Source organism: Stylophora pistillata, chromosome 9 (genome assembly GCF_964205215.1).
Source record: "Stylophora pistillata chromosome 9, jaStyPist1.2, whole genome shotgun sequence".
In the NCBI taxonomy this organism is placed as follows: domain Eukaryota; kingdom Metazoa; phylum Cnidaria; class Anthozoa; order Scleractinia; family Pocilloporidae; genus Stylophora; species Stylophora pistillata.
This window is the reverse complement of record NC_142527.1, coordinates 28846732-28866960: the sequence shown is the minus strand read 5'-3', so window position 1 is coordinate 28866960 and position 20229 is coordinate 28846732. Positions and strand designations below refer to the sequence as shown.

The window sequence follows — 20229 nt, the reverse complement described above, 5'->3', positions numbered from 1 at the left end:
ACAATAAAGAAAAAAAAAACTAACCTGCATTGTTACCTCCCAATATGAAAGAAAGAGTGGACATGAGTTCCGAGTCATGAAGAAGGAATTCACTTTGGCGATTTTCTCGTTTGATCTAAAGCAGTGAATGTAAATAAAACTACTAGCACTGTTTGATTTTTAGTTTGTCTTTTCTAGTTTTTTTTTTTTTTTTTTTTTTTTTTTTGTATCATTTCTCACCTGCGCCTGCGTGGTGTACGTTCCTTGATGGAGTTCCAAGTACAACTCACCAACCCACGTGCACAGCTTGTCACCGTCACGTGATTCAAGGGAATGGAAGAATTCATGAGGATCTGACAGCTTCACCCTGTCATTACACGACAAAATCACATTAAAAGCAGTTTAACAGCTACGTGCGTGGACGCGTGGCTAACTATTCCACGCCGTCCTCGCGCTCGCAGTGCGTTGTCTTCGCGCTCGCCTCGCGACTTCCTCCGCTTCCCTGGATACAAAAACAGGGTAACTCCTTGCTGTCACGCTATGACTCATGCGACATAATATTCTGGGGAAGAAAGAGTACTTTACGCTCTGTGCAGTCACTGAAATGCATATTATAGTAACTCTTACTTCGGGCAGCCATCTACATCTTCCATTCTTTTCAACATTTCTAACATATCCTCCCTGCAAGCACACAAATTTGCATACATTTACGTTTGGTAATGATGCTGATTTAACAGATAATAACATCTAGTTTTGTTTTTTTTTACATTAAACCCAGGATTAGCATTGTTCAGGTCCACTTCCGTTTTCTTGAAAGTTAGGGTTTCACTACGAAAGGATAACCTAAATGCTGTCCTTTGATTTATGGCCGGGTAAACTAAAATTCTACGGTTCAGGTGGATTCCTATTACTTACGAGGGTCCTCCGCCGCCATCTCCGTGGCCGTACAACAACATACTGGCATGAGCTTTCCCTTTGTCTTTCAGTTGTCTCACTGTCTTTATAACCTAACACGAAAATATAAAAGCATCGCTCTGGTTATAAAGATAACCGTTTTAAACTCAAGCAAAAAGTCTAACACATAACTTTTTTGAAAACATTTGGAGGAAATTATCACGACGATGAAATCAAAATATGTGGGGTGTGAAGGGAAGAACACGGTGGCTGTAAAGTAAAACAACTACTCAGAACTGAGGAGGGGAGGGGTAAATTCAAAATCCATATTTTCTTTTAGCTTCCTCTTCAAACCGGAGCTCAAACAGAGAGTCATTATTTCGGCAAAGATGGAATTTAGGCCAAAATCATGTCATGATCATACAGCATATTTGTTTATTGCGGTAAGCGTGAAGCGTAAGCAGAAGACGTGACCTCCGTAAGTACATATTGCTTACATCAGCAGCGTTTGCACGAGACTCGTAGGTGTCTGCAGGAGGAAAGTGCGCGAGACACCTGTAAACAGAAGGAAAACAAAATAATAGTTAGAGAGAATAACGGTGATTTGAAGTTCACCGAGTTATTCTACCACAATTGGCAGTAATGAAGTAATTTGATTGGCCAATTTGCCGTTGTCGATAAGAGTACAGACAACGCTGCTCGCGTCAACGCGTCACGCAATGCCTTTGTCTGCTCTCAAACATGGATGACTCAAAAATGTTGACGTCGGTATTGCGGTAAAAACCAAATCGACAGCGGTTTAGCGTGGTCGGTACTGTTATCGTTGACAATATTCATCATCACAGAGGTCAAAATTTGTTGTGGACTCACGAGGTGCATTTTGACCACTGGGGTGACGAGTATTGTTGTGGATAAGAGTACAGACCACGCTAAACTGCTGTCGATTTGTTAAAGAGAGAATGAAAGTTACGCAACGATAATGTGCCGGCCGCGAACGACGAAGCTTTACTTTGTTTCCGTCGCGTAACGCGACTTGGAGTATTGCTACCGTGCCCCTCCTGGGCGCACTGCTATTCAAAAGTTATAGCCACGTCCTCGCCCCTTCCTCCTTCCTCTTCCCCCCCCCCCTCCCCCTTACTCCACCCTACATCGTAACTCACCATGAAAAGAAATTAGGTAACCAAGCCTCCCACAGGCAGAGGGGTGGTTTGTCGCCATCAAAATTTTTCTTTAGAGGAAAGATAAAACACCTTAACGACGGTGATTCTTATTTTTATTTAGAAATCTCTTAACAGCATAGACTGTGCTAAGCTTTCTTTTTCAATAAAAAGAAACGAAAGGACATGAGCACGAAAAAAAAGCGGGGGGCCTTGCACGGTTTCCATGACTTCCGCTGTTTTTTCGCCTCATCACTTTTTCGTTCGTCTCGATTGGTATAAACTTCAACCTACCTTGATCCATCTATTCCCTCCCAAAAGAATGTGTGAAACTATAAAATAACAAAGTTAGAATCTACGAGTAAGCTTTTGGAAATAGTGAAAGACACTTAATGAACACAGTTAAACCAATGCGTTAGAAAAACACGGACAAACAAAGAAACAAAACAAAACCAAAAACGAGAACGGAAAAAGCGAGTTGAAACTCATGGTCGGACGACACACCTTGAAAAAAAAACATTAAAACTAATATTGAGATCCTTCGCAACGGCTCTAAACCTAAACTTATCTTGAGATCCTTAGGAACGGTTTTTCGAAAAACGCTCTGCTCCTGAATTATATAACATATACAATGATTACTAATTGCGGACAAGATTATTCGACGAAGAACGTCGCCAGGTCGCATACGTTACGCGACAACAACAAAAGTTATTACGTAATTGTCTTGGTTACAAGTTCTTGAATACATTCCGCACAAAGGACAGTAAGTGAAAAAATCAAACAAATCAGTTAAAAAGAAAAAAAAAAAAACAAGGTTCCTTACTGGGAATTTATTGATTAGACTCCAGCTCAGTTTCATTGTTAGGAAGTACTTCATTCCTACTCCACGAATTATCTGCGGCAATTGGGCAGAGTAACCAAAGGTGTCTGGTAACCAAAACTGAAAAGAGACAACAACAACAAAGTAAAAATGAAATAATATCAATCACAAAAGGAGGTACCGTGAGAGTACTGTGTCTTTCCCAGAACCTGACACTGTGCCATGGCAAGGGTTCGAACCATCACCCAGTCTACCTAAGTTCCTGGTATGGACTGAGCAGTGAACTAAATACCCCTACTCCTGAAAAAAGACCTGATCACTTCTAGCCAGAGAGTTGTATTTTCAATCAATTTCCCAGCATAAAAATTGAGGGCTAATGTTTAGATTCCACTCCCTTCCGTTCCTCTGCACGTTGGGTATTCCAAAACTATGATACAAATATTTATTGCTTTCGTTCCTTATCTATTCATCATTCTCCTGTACATGTATTTTCTTTGTTACCCTCATCGTGGCCTGTACCTCTTGACAAACTTGCCCAAATTCTTTCCGATAAAAATCTTGTCCAACTAAAAACTGGCGAATGAAAGATTCCCCACTTGGAATATTACCATCCTGGAATGAGCACAAGGAAACATCCTATCAACAATCACTGGCTTTGTTAACAAGATATTGAGAAAATTACATATCAAAAGATTTCAATTTACAGTATATATACTGAAAAAATAGTTTCACTCAAGAGATATCTCACCATTTCAACCCAAGTTCCACCAACAGGGATAAATTGTCCTTTAGAAACAAATACTTTAATCTCGTCAAACAAAGTCGGGTAATGGATTTTTACCCACTCTAGTTGCTGCGCCTAGAATAAAAAAAATTTAGGACACTGTCAGAGACTGCAAAACTAGACGAGTTAAAGAAAGTCCTATAGCTGACGTAATGCGGCATTTTCATGGTTTCACCTTACTTCGTTTTGTGATTGGCCCAGAAAACTAGCACCCCTTCTCAACCAATCAAATGCGGAGCTTGATCCAATCGTGGGTTGGTCATTCGCATTTCCCGCGCTTCAGTTTGCTTGTTTTCACTTTGACTTCTAATTGGCTTCTAATTGGCTCTTTGTTCTAATTCGCCAATTTGTGATTACTTTGAACCTAATTTCAGGTTGTGACTGGGTGGAGATTTTTTTGTTTTCACTTACCATCGTAATTGTCTTTGTCGTTCTTTTAATTTTGCTAGTAGGTCGCTCGACGAATTAAGTTATGAATAAACTGAGCTATGGCTCATCGTCTTCCATTTTTGGAGAGAATTAGATACTAGTTATACTACTAATAAACTCAAGAAGGCGCTCGTTGGCAGGTGGGCACAAACTGGCATCTAAGTTAGCGGTGGGAGATGCAAAGGGGGAGAAGGATAAGAGTTAATAAGTATATTCTTGCCAGAAACAAATAAACAGTTAAAACAAACCTGTGAACAGACAAATTTGAAGTCAGGGTATTTTTCCATCAAGCGCACAGCAGTGGCGAAACTTCGTCCACACTTCCTTACTGTCTCAGCAACAGGCCACAACCACGCTGCATGAGAACAAAAAAAAATTTATCGCATTTAACTCACTCTAATTTTAACTACGGGAACTATTGAGGTACATCGACGGCAAGTCAGTTTAATTTGACTATTAACTAGATAACGATAAAGGTAGATTAGCCACCGTAGCCACTTTTGCGACACTGAATTTTCGCGAGTTATTTCCGATCTCTCTATTATTCTGAGTGTGACTTCAGTCCACGCCTCTCAAAGTAATGAGTATATGTGTTATTCATATAAGAGTAGCAAACGCATAATGCAACTTACCACAGTCAATATGGCAGTTACCGACCGCGTGAACCTGGTGCTGAGATTCACCGTTAGTTTGCGTGAGGAATCTTGCAGCAATCTCGTGAGCTCTGCATGGAACCGAGACAAGAAAAGCACGAGTAAGAAGCTCATTAAAGATTGTCATTCTTTGCAAACCGCCTATACCTGGGAGAGCAAAAATTGATCTCTTTTTTACACATGCTGGAGAAAATTTTAGCAGTTAAATGAAAGATCCGAGTTTGCTTTAGATAACATCATGAATGAGACAGAAGATAGAAGATACGAAACAATACTTTTAAAATACTGAAGGCCAAGGATTGGATGATTTCCAGTCCTGACGAATTTAATATGTAAGGATGGGTAGATACAAACATAGACTTTTAAAACAACAAATCATCTCTTCTACCAAATCCGGTTGAAAAGCGACACCTTTTTAGAGTTCTTTTTACATGTCTTACACGACGTAAACTGGCAGATAAGTCTGAGCTGGAAGTACTTTCTCTTATATACTCTGCTGGAATGCTCCTCCCGTAAAAATAATCTTTTTTAGGCTAGTATCACATGGAGAAAATTCACGAGTGTGATAAAAAAAAAATTAAAAAGGCTCTACCACAGCTGATTCATTATGAGTACAAAATGGTTCTGCGAAAGTTTTTTTTAGTTCAAAACGGAAAATGCTTTGAAAATTGGGAAGGAGCATTCCCGTGAGAGCTTTTGTTCGGCACTCCCCCTCTCTGCTCCTGCCCCGAGCAAATTTGCACGTCTAAACAATAGAAAGCCGCGTTATACCTCTGAAGTGATGCTTTATTGGACAAATCCTGGCAGGCGTTTACAATATCGTTTGCTGTGTAAAGAGCTTGAAATGCTCTTGGGCTCTCTTGTGGGAGATTCTGTTGGCAAAGCAAAATAAACAACAGTAAAAGTAAAACTCACATTGCGGCTATGGAAGTTCGCAATCAAGGGTAAACAAAACGACGTAGTCTAGCCGGAGAGAAATGTAAGCGGGTTGTAGATAACAAATATAAAACTCTGGAAAATAATTTGGAGTTAGAGCTAACAGGAACTTCAAGGGTTGAGGCTCAATTCCAATATTAATAGTCACTCAAAAAATTAAAGCACTATCGAACAAAATTTGGAACAGTGCATCATTTTTGCAAGAGTAGTTAGGTTGTTGAGACATTTTCGCAAGACATAAATTTACCAATGTTACTTCGTTTGTGTTACATTTTTCAACGAATATTCATTGGACAGTTATTTTAAATCGTTGCTCGATTAACGTGTTTTCGCTCTCTCTTGTTTGATTGTAAACCAGTTTGTTCACTTCCCAGCGTGTTTCAAGCTTTTTTCGTTTTCAGCGTATGTTTTTTCGACTGTTTGTCTCTTGTTTGAGTATAAACTTGTTCGTTCCTTCCTTCCTTTGCTTGCTTGTTCGTTTGTTTACTATTTCAGCTCCCGTCTCACCTTAGCTAAGTCAATGAGAACAGTAAGATCCATTAAAACTTCGTAAACTTCAGCTTTAAACACAGCAATTTCAGCCATGGACAGCGTGTAGTGTCTTTTCGGGTCCGGTGCATTTATCAAGCCATCTTTCCCAGCACCAAACATACCATTGGCCGCCATTTCCACGTACAAGGTACAGCTGTGAAACAACAACAACAACAACAACAACAACAAAGTTAACGTAATTCATTGAAAAAGTTAACATTGCAAATCTCATAGCAATCACCGATCGTTAAGAATAAAGCAATTTGGAGCTCCTCCTCATTCAAAACAAAAAAACTAGAGAACAAACAAGCATGACCAGATTTTACAGAAAGTGCTTTAAGCAGGTCTTTTGCTTTTTCTTTACTGTCCGGGAACCACATTTATGGATATTTTCGCGTCAAATAATAAAAAATGTCACTATCGCTCATACGTTTGTACCTTCCAGGAGTTGCTTTGGTGGAGAGGACATAGTCTGTACGCTGTTGATGTCCATCACCACCTGTTAAGCCCTGCAGAACACAGAAAAATTAAAAGAAATATGACAAAAAAAACTACTTCTTGCTTAAACTTCTTTCAGATTTGACAGAAGCTTTTTGATAAAATGAAAATGCATTGAACAAATCAAAATGACAGCCGTACGAGACATACTGAAACAAAACCTTGATTGGCCAATCACTATGCACAACACTGTACATCTAAAGGAATGGATTCCGGCAAGCCCTTGTTTTTGCGTTGTGTTGTTGGGTAGGGCATTTAATGATAAAAGTACTTCTCTACTCATGAGTATGACTGGATACTTGTGAACTTGATTAAATGCCGGGCAGGGGGAATAGCCAGGGTCATTCATGACAACGATGGAAAGGCAAATACGCCTACACCCTTTAGTTGCTTCAGACAACAGAAAACTGATTAACCTTCCATGGTATGAGCTACATATAAATGTTAGAAGGGTTAACATTCAGGATTACTGATACTAATTCTTATTATCCAACTACACTTCGTAGAGTACAAATAACACCATAGTACAAATATCACGCGGTATTTGTACTGAACAGTACCCGTTAAACAGGTTTTCTCGCATCATGCAAGCAAAGAATTGAATAGTCCATTTTACAGTTGTGTGCTTGGTTGCCAAGCCTTTGAATGGGAGTGAGGCTAGGGTTGACCCTGTTATGATACAAACCTTGCTGCCTTTCAAATGTAAATCACTATGTTATCATGCGAAGTAGATACAGGTCTCTATCACAACAAGGTCACCTTCAGCCTCACTCTGAATCAAAGGCTTGGCAACTAAGTACACAACTGTAAAATGGCCTATTGTAGTTATGAAAAAAATGGTGGACAATTTGAATCATATTTCTGACGACGAAGAGTCAGAATGACTGGCAAATATACATCCAAGTTTATTAAATGAATCGAACGAAGAAAAACAGCTAGACGACCTGGAAACTTCTTGAATAATTAATAACTTTTTAGATGTTTTGTTGCGTAAAATCGATGAGTAGTTTTACTCGTTATTTGTATTTTGACTCGCCTGTAGGGCGAGTCAAAATACGGCACAACTCGTAAAAATACTCAGTGATACTACACAACAAAATGTCTAGTAAGATATATATATTTTTGAAAAATAAATTCCCAGATTAGAAGAGGCATATGTTTAGCAGACACTGAAACTGGCCAGAAAACAGTCATGCTGCCCCCCACCCCCCCTGTTGAATCACAGCACAGATAACATATCTGTGCTCTTAAACAGATTTGATGTATTGCTTCTTTCTCAGTGTGCAGTTTATTTATTTAGTATGAACCTGGGAGTGATGTGCCTGGGAAAAAAAAAGTGCATTAATTTCTTAATTCTTGTACTGGTGCAAACTTATTTTCCTTTCTTTTTGTTAATATTTCAATGTGTACCTGTTTGGGTTTTCCTTCTTGCCACACCTACAGCACAAATTATGATTGTTACATTTATTACCAACAACTATCAATAAAATTACAATGATTTTATCAAAGTTAAAAACTTTAACCCTTTTACTCCCAGGAGTGATGAACATGCAACTTTTCCCTAAAATATTCTGGCAAACAGACACTGAGAATACTCATTAGGGAGCTTTAGCCACAACCACGGCGACGGCAACGAAAACGTCATGTCGAAATCTAACTTTTCGTTTTTGTAACTCTTTCTAGATTATTCCGATGTGTTTCACTTGGAAAATGCTGGTGAACTATTCAGGGACTATATCACTATGAAGGCGTTAAAGTAAGGGGAAAGAAAGAAAAATTAACTATCAAGCGCTCACATTCTCGAGAAAAAGAAAGGTACCAAAATGTTAAACGCACGTGCAGGGTTTTTGCTCATTAAGCCTATTGTTTTCTGCCGTTCTCGTTGCCGTTGCCGCTCTCGTTGCTAAAGCTCCCCATTAACTTATCAGGTAGAAGTAGTTACCTTAATCCACATGTGAAATTCTGGTCACTGCCCTAGCAAAATGGATTTCAGAATTCCTAGGAATTCCAAGTCCTCACAAGACTGGAATCTTCCATTTCCAGTAATTCCAAGCTTTTCAAATCAGAACTTATTTGCATTGTTAGGGATTTTTGAGAATTCCTAGGAATTACCAGAAAACTGGGAATTCCGTTTGCCAGGGTAATTTATGAGGAAATGCATAGCAACCAGAGGGGAGAATTGACAATCAGATCTTGGAGTAAAAGGATTGAGTGTTCTCAAATATATATTCTCTTAAATATATATTCTCTTAAATATATATTCTCTTATATGTGAGAGCTGAAATGAATGAGAAAAATATTTTATGATTTATAAGTTACCATGGCCTCTGATCCAGAGTTCCATCTGAAGTGCACTTCTTCTCCTGTCCACTCTTGAGGAATGTCCATAACAACTTTGAACCAATGTGTGGACCATCTGTAGAAGCAACATGAAGAGTTAGATTTGAGAACACTGAATTTTTGGAAGTGAAAGCATCAATCCAAGATGTAGGATCAAGGGAGACCAGGACCTGGAGTCAAATATTGGTCAATCTGTTAATCTGCACCAACTTAATTTGGACTCAGTCCATGGATCATGATCCAGACCCTATTTTAAAATTTTCCGTATAATTTATTTATCACAAATGACAGTAAGCTTTGGTTCTTTTCTTTTGCTGATTTAGATTTCAATGATTAAGTTTTTGCTTTTCCTTGTGTTTAAGATCAAGCATTCAAATCGAGTTAGCCTTCACCAAGAGTCCAATTTAACTCAGAAAAGGTTTTATTTTATTTTCAAGTGCTGAAAATGTAATTTTTATACAGCCAAATATACTAGTTCCCAAACCTATTTAGCCCCAAGCTAATCCTCTTCCCTTGCAATCTGTTGCATATTAACAGAACTGAGGTTGAGGACTCTTTCGTAAATCACTTATCAGTGAAATTGGTATCCTCAATAAAGATTATTATCATCAACTAAAAGTAAGTTGCTGGGGTCAGCAGTTGATCATGACTCACGTTGGACCATAACTGTTTCCCACTTGTGCCTCTACAAACTTTCCACAGACAGCTTCACTGTATGGGACTCTGCCACGAGCTGCATAGTGAGTCAGAGAACTTACAGGCAGTTTCTTAGGATATAACCTTGAGAAAGAGTACCGGTAAATGATCAGCTCCAGATTAAAAGGCAAATTAGTGGCTAACTCTAAGGTTGCTGAAATTAATACCTCAGCATAGCCAATAATAACTCTGATAGAGCTATAAACAAATCACAGCCAAACATTTAATTCACTCATGCTAAAAATACATGTTTAACGTTTTAATAAATATATATGTCTTGAGACTCTACAACTGTCACTGTTTTTTTAACCCCCTTGCTTTATAGGTAAAGGATAATTAGAGAAAATTGAGGCCATGAACACTTCAATAAAAGCAGTTACTTTTCAAATATTATTGGAGAGCGCGAGATTTAAAGTGCACCTAAACCCCAAATTTTTTTTTCCCTTGACGAAATAAGCTTATTTTTTGGAGTATTTCTGTGCAAAAATTTTTTAATTTGTTCAAATCTTTAATTTTCTATGCCCAGTCAAAATACGGAAAATCGGCCTCCATCTTGCCCCACGACCGAGTTTAAAGAAGAATGGCTCTAGCGGGTAATGTGACGTCAAATCGAGAACACGAAAGTCTGCATCTCACACATTTTCACTTGTTTGGGAAGATTGTCGTCGATATTGTCCGAAATATGCCGACTAGGTGTGTTGTATGAAGAATGTATGAAGCGCTATACCCTCTTGCAAACTTCGCACGTTGCTACATCCTTCTACAACACACTTAGTCGGCATATTTTCGGACAATTATCGACTACAACCTTCCCAAACAAGTGAAAATGTGTGAAATGCAGACTTTCGTGTTCTCGAGTTGACGTCACATTACCCACTAGAGCCATTTCTCTTTAAACTCGGTCGTGGGGCAAGATGGCGGCCGATTTTCCGTATTTTGACTGGGCATAGAAAATTGAAGATTTGAGCAAATAAAAAATTTTTTGCGCAGAAATACTCAAAAAAATAAGCTTACTTCGTTAAGCGAAAAAAATTTTTTGGGTGTAGGTGCACTTTAAGAAGCAAACTTCTTCCATTTCACAAACAGTACTGAAAATAAATTAAACTGGGGAACCTATATCTGGCGAAAAATCATGCAAGTCACACAATGCACAACAGAACGTCTGTATTGAATCATTTCATTAGATCCATAAAAAATATCAAGACTAAATACAACAACAGTACCAAGTAAGGGAGGTGGTTTGACAGACGCTACAATATTTACGTATGATGTACGATCCTCGCAGTAGAGAGCGCTATTTATGCAATAGCGAAAATCAGACCTGAAAAAAGTCAGGCCTGTACGGGATTCGAACCACTGACCTACAATATTTGATGACTGATCTGAAATAAATTAAATCACTCAAAGCAACGAACGATGATGTGGCAGAGATAAATTTCGAGTCTACAGAGAATAATTCCGCAGAGAAAAAAAAAAAGTTAAGCCTCTAGAATTCAACACCCGCAGGGCAGATTTACCTGCTAAACAAGTTAACATCAGCGAAATACTGCGGGGAAATGAATTTTTCCGCTCTTTCTAAAGTGCATCTCCAATTCTTTCTGGCGCGGTGTTTGTCCGCCATATTGTCGTCTGTGACAAGTGAAAGTAACGCAATCAATTTCCTGATTTCCAGTCCTCCGTCTAGAATTTTAGATTGAGAGCGAAGGAGACTGGTTCTAGGATGACGATAGTATTACGTCAATGTCGCGTGACCCTGACAATTGCGCAAAGAGAGTTGATATCGAAATAAACCTGCGAGGAATATGGCTTTAAACGGGGTTTATAAAGGGTGTTCTCCCTTTGTAAAAAACTTAATGTGTGCAGTGCTTGTCTGTTCGTCGATGTTCTCAGTCTCTGTCGCCTGGTGTGCTGGTGGTGGATGCTTAGGAGAAGGTTATGTCTGTTGTAATAGCGTTTGTATCTACAGATCCAGCTGTGTGGGTCTTTATTGTTCAAGCTTTGACGGCTGCTCCTCTAGAGAGACTTGCTGCAACAGTATTTGTGTGAATGGAACAGACTGCATTGGAAGAGGCTGTACGCTGGAATCAGATTGTGCTTCGAGTGAAGTATGCTGTAGCGGGACTTGTAAAGCTGGCTATGGTTGCATTGGATTGTCGTGCAAGACAAACGACGATTGTTCATCACCTTATGAGTACTGTTGTGGAGGAACATGTAGCTATAACGTAGACTGTGATTTCGCATTTTGGATCGTGCTTAGTTCAGTTCTCGGTGGTCTGTTTGTCATTTTTATACTCTTCATGCTTGCTGTCTGCTTTTGTTGGCGTCGGAGAAGGTACCACGGAAGAGTTTTAGAAGGACAAAGACTACCATCGGTTACATCTGTGAGAGAGAGCAGCTTGTATCCATATCTGCCGTCCTATCAACAAGGTTATCCGTACTATCCACCACCACAATACGTTCAGTATCCGCCACACAATGTTGATTTAGCCAAGTCAAGTGGAGCACCTCCACCTTACAGCGGTACCTCTACCGAGGAGACATCAGGGGTAGTCAACACACCTCAAGCAAACTATGGTGCTATATCAAAGCCATTATAGAAACCCAAACTTTTGATTTCGTTCCCATCAGCAGAATATCACTGGATGAATATGTACTGAGTAAAAAATTGTTCTTATTGTAAAAATTGTAAGCAAGCCATGGATGCACTTGGAATATTGTTCCCATGGCTCGACACTAACTTTTCAACTTACTAGCCAAGTGTCTAGTGACAACCTAGATCTTACGACAATTTCAGTTTGTTTACTAGCTGAACTGGCTCATGGAAATTGAAAACCTCTAGCCAAAACTAAATTTCAACTAGTCTGTGGCTAGTTGGTTACCACTGGTGTCGAGCCCTTGTTCCCATATTTTACCTTGCTATACACCTTAACACTTTACACCCTAGCATTAGTATGCATATTCCCCATGTTCTTCTACACATTTCCTTTGGTAATACCATAAAAACTTGTGGATAAGCTGCACCCACAGATAAGCTGTATCTTGAATTTAGCGGCACAAATTTTGGAAAAAAAGTTTTTTGAAAGAAATTAAAAGAAATCAAAGTTGAGTCTCTAGAAGTCTTCTTCCTCCATTGTTCATTGAACGTAAACTCGCTATTAACATTGCAACAGAAAATACTTCAAAGTATTACCCACAATTTTAGCACTTTGATATAATGAACATCGTTTCTACCAAGTTTGACATATGATTGATCTTTTTCTAGCATTTGTTTAAGGGAATTTCTTCATTCAACACAGTTTTCCCAGAGATTTTTACATTACAACAAGAACGTGAGCGGACCATTTGAAACCTAGTAACCGGGCTTTAGATCAGACACGAAAATGTGGACATTCATGGCACCTTTTTCAAATGTTCCCGCAGATAAGCTGCACCCCCAATTTCTAGCGACAACTTTTGAAAAAAAGGTGAGACTTATCCCCAGGTTTTTATGGTAATGGGGAGAATTTATTCACCAATCTAGAGCTTCTTGAGTTGGTAATCATTTCCTTCTTATGACCTTACTGTTAGACTCAGCAGTGATAGTGTAAGGAGAAATAAAAAGCCAGGCACTTAGTGGTTCGAGGGATAAACCTCAAGCCCCTTTGAGTTACTTGCTACTCAGTTCTCTTCACATTATAATGTTACTGAACCAAACATCAAGGTCACAAGATCAAGTAAAGGCTATTGCCAACTTAACAAACTCTTGATTGTTAGACAAATTATTCATTTTTGTACCATAGGAAATGTGCAGAGAACAACAGGAAGATTATGCATGGTGATGATAGGGTAGGGCTCAACACTAACTTTTCAACTTACTAGCCAAGTGGCTGGTGACATCTTAGATGTTACGACAATTTCACTTTGTTTACTATACAAACTGGCTAGTGGAAATCGAAAACCACTAGCCAAACCTGAATTTCTACTAGTCTGTGGCTAGTGGGCTACCGTTAGTGTTGAGCCCTGTGAGGTGTTAAGGGTTAAGGCTGCCAGGTTTTTGTTCGTATAGGTAATCACATGATTTCGAGTGCAATTTGGAATAAATAGGCACAAGTAAATTTTTTCAAAGACTAACAAAACTGCATGAGCCCGTAGGGCTAGTGCAATTTGTGGTCTTTGAAAAAATTTATAAGTGCTTATTTATTCCAAATTGCACGAGAAAATCATGTGATTATCTATTAATAATGTACATGAAAAAATACGAGGTAGCTTCTCATAACTATGCAGAAGAAAAGCGCGTGCATCACATGCAAAAATAATTTATTCAAACCCTGCAAGTGACATTGAGTTGACATTGACCTTGAAATTGGCCTTGACATTGACCTTGACATGGACATTGACCAATTGTTGTGACCAATCAGAATATCTGGTTTGTTTCCTTCTTTGCACTGAATTAACCCTCTTCTGCACTGAATTAACTCTTTTGCACTGAATTAACTGAAAACTGCATTCATCTTAACCAATCAGAACTAAGAAATTTTTTCATGTATATTATTAATTCACAAACAATTTGGATTTTTTTCCTGAAAGCAGCCTCAGAATTTTTGACCTTTTAAAATTTCTTTTTAAAGGTTCTAGCTGTAGTAGTCCTTTAGGATTTTATGTTTTGATGGTTGTTACCAAAACTTTTAGGGCTGAGGTTCTTGACATCTGTATGGAAGACAGTTAAAAAATTGAATGTCTTCGAGGTCCTTGGCTTGTCTCTTGAAAGTCCCATAGACTGTACAAGGAAAAGCCATTTGAAATCTAAAGTAAGCAGAGGGCAGCTTAGAGCCAAAAAAAAACAGTTTGTTTTGTCTTATTTCTTGATAGTACTGTTTGAATCTTGAAATTATTTGGATCTTGACTTAAGTGTGAAGCTCAAGAAATAAACAATTCAAAAAGCCATTCTGGACCTCTAACTGAGAGATTTACAGGAAGCAAATACTGGGTTTTTAAGACCTGATTGGTGCAAATCCTTTTGTTGGGTGAACACTAAAAGTGAAAAAAAAGTTTTTGTTGCCATGGCAAATAAATTAAGTTATGGCTAATTTTGAATTTGAAAAACTTGGTCAAACACAACAGCATACTGTGCACATGCTAAACTTACAAGGGATTTCATGGATGACCAGGGTAATAAATAATCATAACCAGTGCTAGACACTAACTTTTCAACTTACTAGCCAAATGGCTAGTGACATCTTAGATGTTACGAAAATTTCAGTTTGATTACTAGCCAAACTGGCTAGTGGAAATCAAAAACCGCTAGCCAAAACTGAATCTCTACTAGTCCTGTGGCTAGTGGACTACCGTTAGTGTCGAGCCCTGATGACATTTGGAGGGGATTGCAGGAGACCTTTTAATTCCAATATTTATAGCAGACATGTTTGAATTAAGAATAATAATATATTAAAAGCTGATTAAGTAGAAGGCTACTGCCAGGTTTTGGTTTTTGATTAGTTTTGTTTTGTTTTGGAGCTGGTGGGATTATCATACCCCCTAAGCCAGGACTAGAACTTACTCTTCTTCATCAACTTCATTCTCCCCAATTTTCTTCTGCTTTCAAAAAAGCAACGGCTCTCAATTCCCCTTCCAGCTATTAGGCTTATTAGGAAAAGAAACTACAGAGGAGTTGGATACACGTAATCAGCTAAGAAAGATGCCAAATTTATGTACACATTGTCATAATTGAAGATCTTGACAGTGGAATGTTTGGCTTGAGGTCCTAAAACCTCATGACCATCCGTCACATATTTTCAGCCTGACAAGAGCTGATTAACTCAGTCATTGAGCATTTTATGCTATGACTGCTATGCATTCCCTCTGTTCCTTTCTCTTCACATTTCGTACATTTGCAGACCTTTCCCTAGCCCTGCTTTCTTTGGATGTTACCCATTTTTCATAATCAGTTGGTTATACCAAACTTCTGTTATCCTTTGCACTCTACGAGGAGAGAGGGGCCAGAGATAAAATAAATCAGAATCTGCTTAAAATACAGGACTGGTGCTTTAATAACCACCTACTTTTGAACCCAGACAAGACGAAACTAATGATCTTTGGAAGCAGACAAAACATTGCAAAAGTGAATGATGATTTTAAGCTGTCCCTTTTCGGGATAGATCTTGTACCTGCAACAACCGCTTAAGACCTCGGTGTAATTATGGATCCAAACTTAACTTTCGGAAATCACACTCTAGAAACAGTTTCTTCGTGCATGTCACGTTTAGCTCAGATCAATAGAGTTAAGCACTCTTTCGACAAAGTCCTTAATTATTATTATAAACTCACTTGTTTTCAGTAAACTATTTTATTGCTCATGTTTCTGGAGTAATACTTCTCAAACAAATTTAAAAATGTTACAGACAGTTCAGAATTTTGCCTGCCGCATAGTAAGTGGAAGAAGGAAATACGATCACATGTCTTCAACTTTAAAGGAACTACTCTGGCTGCCAGTGAAGGAGCATCTTTACTACCGTGATGCCGTAATGTCATTTAAGTGTTTAACTGGATGTGCTCCTGGATATTTATCTACACAATTCATTAGACGGTGTGATGTCACAAATCGTAGAACACGAAGTTCTCAAATGCTTAACATACCTCGCTTTAGAACAGCAAGTGGCCATAGGACTTTTTTCTATAGAGCAGTTACTTTATGGAATTCCGTATCTAACGATCTTAAACTTTGTGAATCAGTTAATGTGTTTAACAAGTCGCAAGCTTCACGCATGCAACAAAGTTGAACTGTGTAAAAATTAGACCCTAGTGGCTGTCGACGTCAGACTGTACATGCCCAGAATAATGTATATCGGTATGTTCCTGACTGATGATCCCGCTGCAAACAAAGTAACTAATGGCGAAGATGAATACAGCACTTATTAATCCTCTGCTCGTATCGTTAAAATCAAACGCGTTGCCATTATTATCGACGCTTTTCGCAACCGGCGTTGCCCATTCTGATCGAGAGCGACAATCTTCAGGGTCTAAATTGCCAACCTGGCTGCGAAGATGATCAAGTTTGCTGCCTCACTTGTTCCACCGATTATTTGACGCGGCGAGGAAGTAAAGACTTAAAAATTCCAGCCACAGTGCAAACTGTGTGAATGGGAATGGCTGTGCTGGTTATCACTGTTGGTTTCAGTTACACTGCAGCTAGCAGCTCACGTGAACATTGTCGTTATTGAATAAAGGCTGATAGTTTCTAAAGAAACTGTTTAGGGCTGCGTCGGTGGGGGTAACGAAATAATTTGGATATATCAACAAAGTTGAAATGGTAAATTGGCCACCGTAACGATTACAAAAGCTAACGTTTCGAGCGTTAGCCCTTCTTCGGAGCGAATAGAGGAATTCCTCTATTCGCGAAGCTTGCTGCGGGGCGGCAGTGAAACCTTAAACGACAGTTCCAACGGCAATATAACCTGTGTGAATGTGAATGTTGGTTATCATCGTCGGTCTCAGTTACAATGCAGCTTAGGTGAACATTGTCGTAATTGGACATTGCCATGCGTTTGCATGCAAATGCTTTGAAGGTAAAAGAGATTGCTATGGTACGTGCGTATGGTCCAATCCTGTATTTCAACGATGGATGCACTTGGAGTTGGCGTAGCTATAGTCGGGATCGGTTTTCTTTGTTGCCTTTGGTTTTGTTTTGTCTGTTTGTGTTGTAATGGTCACGATTGTGTAGTAGGCGCACAGAATGAAATCACTTTCACGGGGGTGGGGGGGGGGAGGGAGAATTACGCGCATACTTAATATTTACGGCGAGGGGCAGACGAGCCGAGAGACACAGAAGCCTGTGGTCATTTCCGTTATGAATGCCTGGAAATTGTTGTGTCAGAACTGTTGAAAGCCTCTTACATCATTATTACTTGAGACTAATAAAACGATATCATTTCAAAACAGAATGTCCGCTATGAGCTGGGAATGGTAGAAGGAAGGGCTAGAGAATTCTGGGTAAGATTCACCTCGGATCCCCTCCCATGCCCCCAACGCTCTTTAGCAGTCAATTTTCTTTAATCCCTTCTTCGTAATAAATTGGCGAGAATTGACCATTTTCCCCTGGAAACCGAGTGATACCTCCTAAACATTCTATCATGAAACACGGCTTTCAACTCTGATGCAATGTGATATATTATTTTTGGTCTTAATCCAGTTCAGTAAAACTGAAACCAGTGCTGCTTAAACCGTTAGATGTTTCTGAGTGTCAATTTTTTTTCGTAGCAAAATGGAAACATCCGGAAAAAAATTAGCACTCAGAAAATTTAAGGGTTTAAACAGCACTAATTTTCACGCGTGTAAAAACGCTGGCATTACAAGTAAATAACAGACAACTAGAGCGCATGCACAGCTGCATTGACCAATGTAACGCAACTTTTCATGCTTATAAGAGGAGTTGCGTGAGCTTCTGTTTCTGTGTATTCACGTGACCGGAAAAGTCAACGTTATCGATACATCTTGTGATGCCGAAAGCAGACAACTACATTGCGATCTTCTAAAAGCAGAATACGGAATTTCTGAGGCATGGTTAAATCATCTTTCGCTTTTTTTGTCTTGGTTTTTCATTCCTTTCTTGCTGTGAGTCATTGTTGGTGTTCGTACCAGAGTGAATGTCAATCTAACTACACTTGTTGCAACCATCAATGTCAGTTCGGCTCTTCTTGTGTCGGATGGAGTTGCACTTCTCAGTCAGACTGTGGCAGCGGGGAAAGTTGTTGCAGCAACTTATGTAGATATGGCAGCGACTGCGAGGGGTCCTCCTGTAATACCGACAACGATTGTGGCTATGGTGGGGAAAGTTGTTGCAGCAATGTATGTAGATATGAAAGTGACTGCTATGGGCTCCCTTGTAATACCGACAGCGACTGCTATAAGTTTAATCTCAACTGTTGTGATGGAGCTTGTCAATATGACGACTGCGATGACACTGCAGCATTCTTCGGCTTAATATTTGGATCACTAGTCATACTTTTCATGTTCCTCATGTGCATTTCCTTTGCTTTTCGTCGTCGAAGAGCGCTTGATCTCGGAAGAGTAATGGTTGGCCAAAGAGTGACAACGACCACTACAATAAGATCTGCGACACAGAGCAGCTCACCCTACCCCAGAGAGAACCCACCCGCTTACCAACAGGGTTACCCATACCTCCCCCCTCCACAGTATGAGCAGCATCAAACAAACAGGCCTCCACCCTACAACCCTGAACCAAGCACAGCAAGTGAACAACCTCCCCCCTATACTGGAGGACCACATGGGGTTTCAAGTAGAATTTACACTCCTCAACCATCTTATGGCTCTGTGCAATTACCACCACCCGTTTAGTGACATAACTAATTGTTTTTTGTGTTGGAATGGATGAACTGGCAGTCGAAATTCTAGAACCCCTAAAATCCATCAAAAGACTTTATTTCCGTTTAACATGTGACACAAAATGTATGTATATTTGACTTGCCGTAGACATGGAAAAGAGTTAGTTCCAACTATCATACAACAATCCTTCTCTATAAAGTGTGTGGTCTAGTGTAGATTATGCTAGCTTTCCACTTAAAGTGCGTCACGTGTTTGTGATTGGAAGGATGTCAACCGCAGTGCTACCAAGGGAAGCGTAAGCGGCCCGTATTTGTTTAACCTGTTCTTAAACGATCTTGACGTCGCTCAGTGCTGTCAGGATAGCGATCTTATTAAGTATGCAGACGACACTTCCATTGTTGTGACTGTGCGTAAGAATAGTGTAGATGAATCACAAAAGGCACTGAATGCATTGTTTTTTGGAGTGGACGGAGGTTAATGGTATGAGTTGTAACACAAGCAAATGTAAAGAACTCTGTATGACTAAAAAAGATGTTATACATAAATTCCCGCCTCTATGTGGCATAGAACAGCATGACAGTTTCACTCTATTAGGTGTCACATTACAAAACGACTGTAAGTTTTCATATCATGTTAAGGGAAAGCTTTGGGAAGCTAACAAGTGTTTGTACATTTTAAGATCACTAAGATAAGAGGGATACACGCAAGTAGAGATAGATCATCTCTTTAAGGCTATTGTTTTGCCAAAGATCGCTTACACACTTCCAGTATACGGAGCCAGCCAGGCAGATCTAAACACCGTAAAATGCTTCTTAAAAAGGTGCAATAAACGACGTTACACTTCTGAGTTAATTAATATCTATGACCTTTTAGAGATATGCGATCACAGGTTGTTCACCAAAATTAGGAACAATGTTAACCATCCATTATATGCCCTTCTGTCCAAAGTCAAAGAGTCATCCAAGACGTTAAGATCACAAACAAGCCAAATGACCACGGATTACTACTGAACGTTCTAAGAATTGCTATTTTAATAGAATAAGGTTTAAATAAAACTTGGCTGAGTAACATAATATATCCTATGTTTTATTTGATTTTACATAATTATTGTAAATGATCTATATACCTTGACTCTCTGTAACGTTTGTCATGCATTTTAACGAGCGAAATAAAGACATTTCATTCATTCATTCA

At 39.2% G+C, this 20229-nt stretch overlaps 3 protein-coding genes across 4 annotated transcripts in view; 2 read left to right on the top strand and 1 right to left on the bottom strand.

Moving 5' to 3' along the window:
* Window positions 1-11360, bottom strand: part of LOC111338871 (alpha-mannosidase 2C1-like) — a 28436-nt gene extending 17076 nt beyond the window's left edge. For both annotated transcript variants that reach the window (XR_015991400.1, XM_022945421.2), the window contains exons 1-18: window positions 11235-11360; window positions 9676-9801; window positions 9001-9097; window positions 8092-8118; window positions 6622-6692; window positions 6160-6337; window positions 5488-5588; window positions 4696-4787; window positions 4312-4418; window positions 3599-3709; window positions 3370-3462; window positions 2854-2970; window positions 2325-2362; window positions 1371-1428; window positions 895-986; window positions 607-660; window positions 220-346; window positions 25-115 (exon numbers count right to left, since the gene is read on the bottom strand). Coding sequence is in view for 1 of the 2 variants with exons in the window: in XM_022945421.2 (XP_022801156.2) it covers window positions 25-115; window positions 220-346; window positions 607-660; window positions 895-986; window positions 1371-1428; window positions 2325-2362; window positions 2854-2970; window positions 3370-3462; window positions 3599-3709; window positions 4312-4418; window positions 4696-4787; window positions 5488-5588; window positions 6160-6337; window positions 6622-6692; window positions 8092-8118; window positions 9001-9097; window positions 9676-9801; window positions 11235-11338 (1684 nt within the window). In the remaining variant the exon portion in view is untranslated. The remainder of the gene's footprint in view (window positions 1-24; window positions 116-219; window positions 347-606; window positions 661-894; window positions 987-1370; window positions 1429-2324; window positions 2363-2853; window positions 2971-3369; window positions 3463-3598; window positions 3710-4311; window positions 4419-4695; window positions 4788-5487; window positions 5589-6159; window positions 6338-6621; window positions 6693-8091; window positions 8119-9000; window positions 9098-9675; window positions 9802-11234) is intronic.
* Window positions 11361-11472: 112 nt separating this feature from the next.
* Window positions 11473-14640, top strand: LOC148724205 (uncharacterized). The gene has a single exon (XM_088732216.1). It carries the CDS (start codon window positions 11520-11522, stop codon window positions 12312-12314), a length of 795 nt encoding a protein of 264 aa, XP_088588342.1. The 5' UTR covers window positions 11473-11519; the 3' UTR covers window positions 12315-14640.
* A 2830-nt stretch (window positions 14641-17470) lies between these two features.
* Window positions 17471-20225, top strand: LOC111338639 (uncharacterized). The gene has a single exon (XM_088732215.1). It carries the CDS (start codon window positions 18250-18252, stop codon window positions 19045-19047), a length of 798 nt encoding a protein of 265 aa, XP_088588341.1. The 5' UTR covers window positions 17471-18249; the 3' UTR covers window positions 19048-20225.
* Window positions 20226-20229: the final 4 nt, after the last annotated feature.

What these genes read in the sequence shown, in the direction of transcription:
- LOC148724205 (XM_088732216.1), top strand. Translation starts at nt 11,520, where the DNA reads ATGGCTTTAAACGGGGTTTATAAAGGGTGTTCTCCCTTTGTAAAAAAC.
- LOC111338639 (XM_088732215.1), top strand. Translation starts at nt 18,250, where the DNA reads ATGGTTAAATCATCTTTCGCTTTTTTTGTCTTGGTTTTTCATTCCTTT.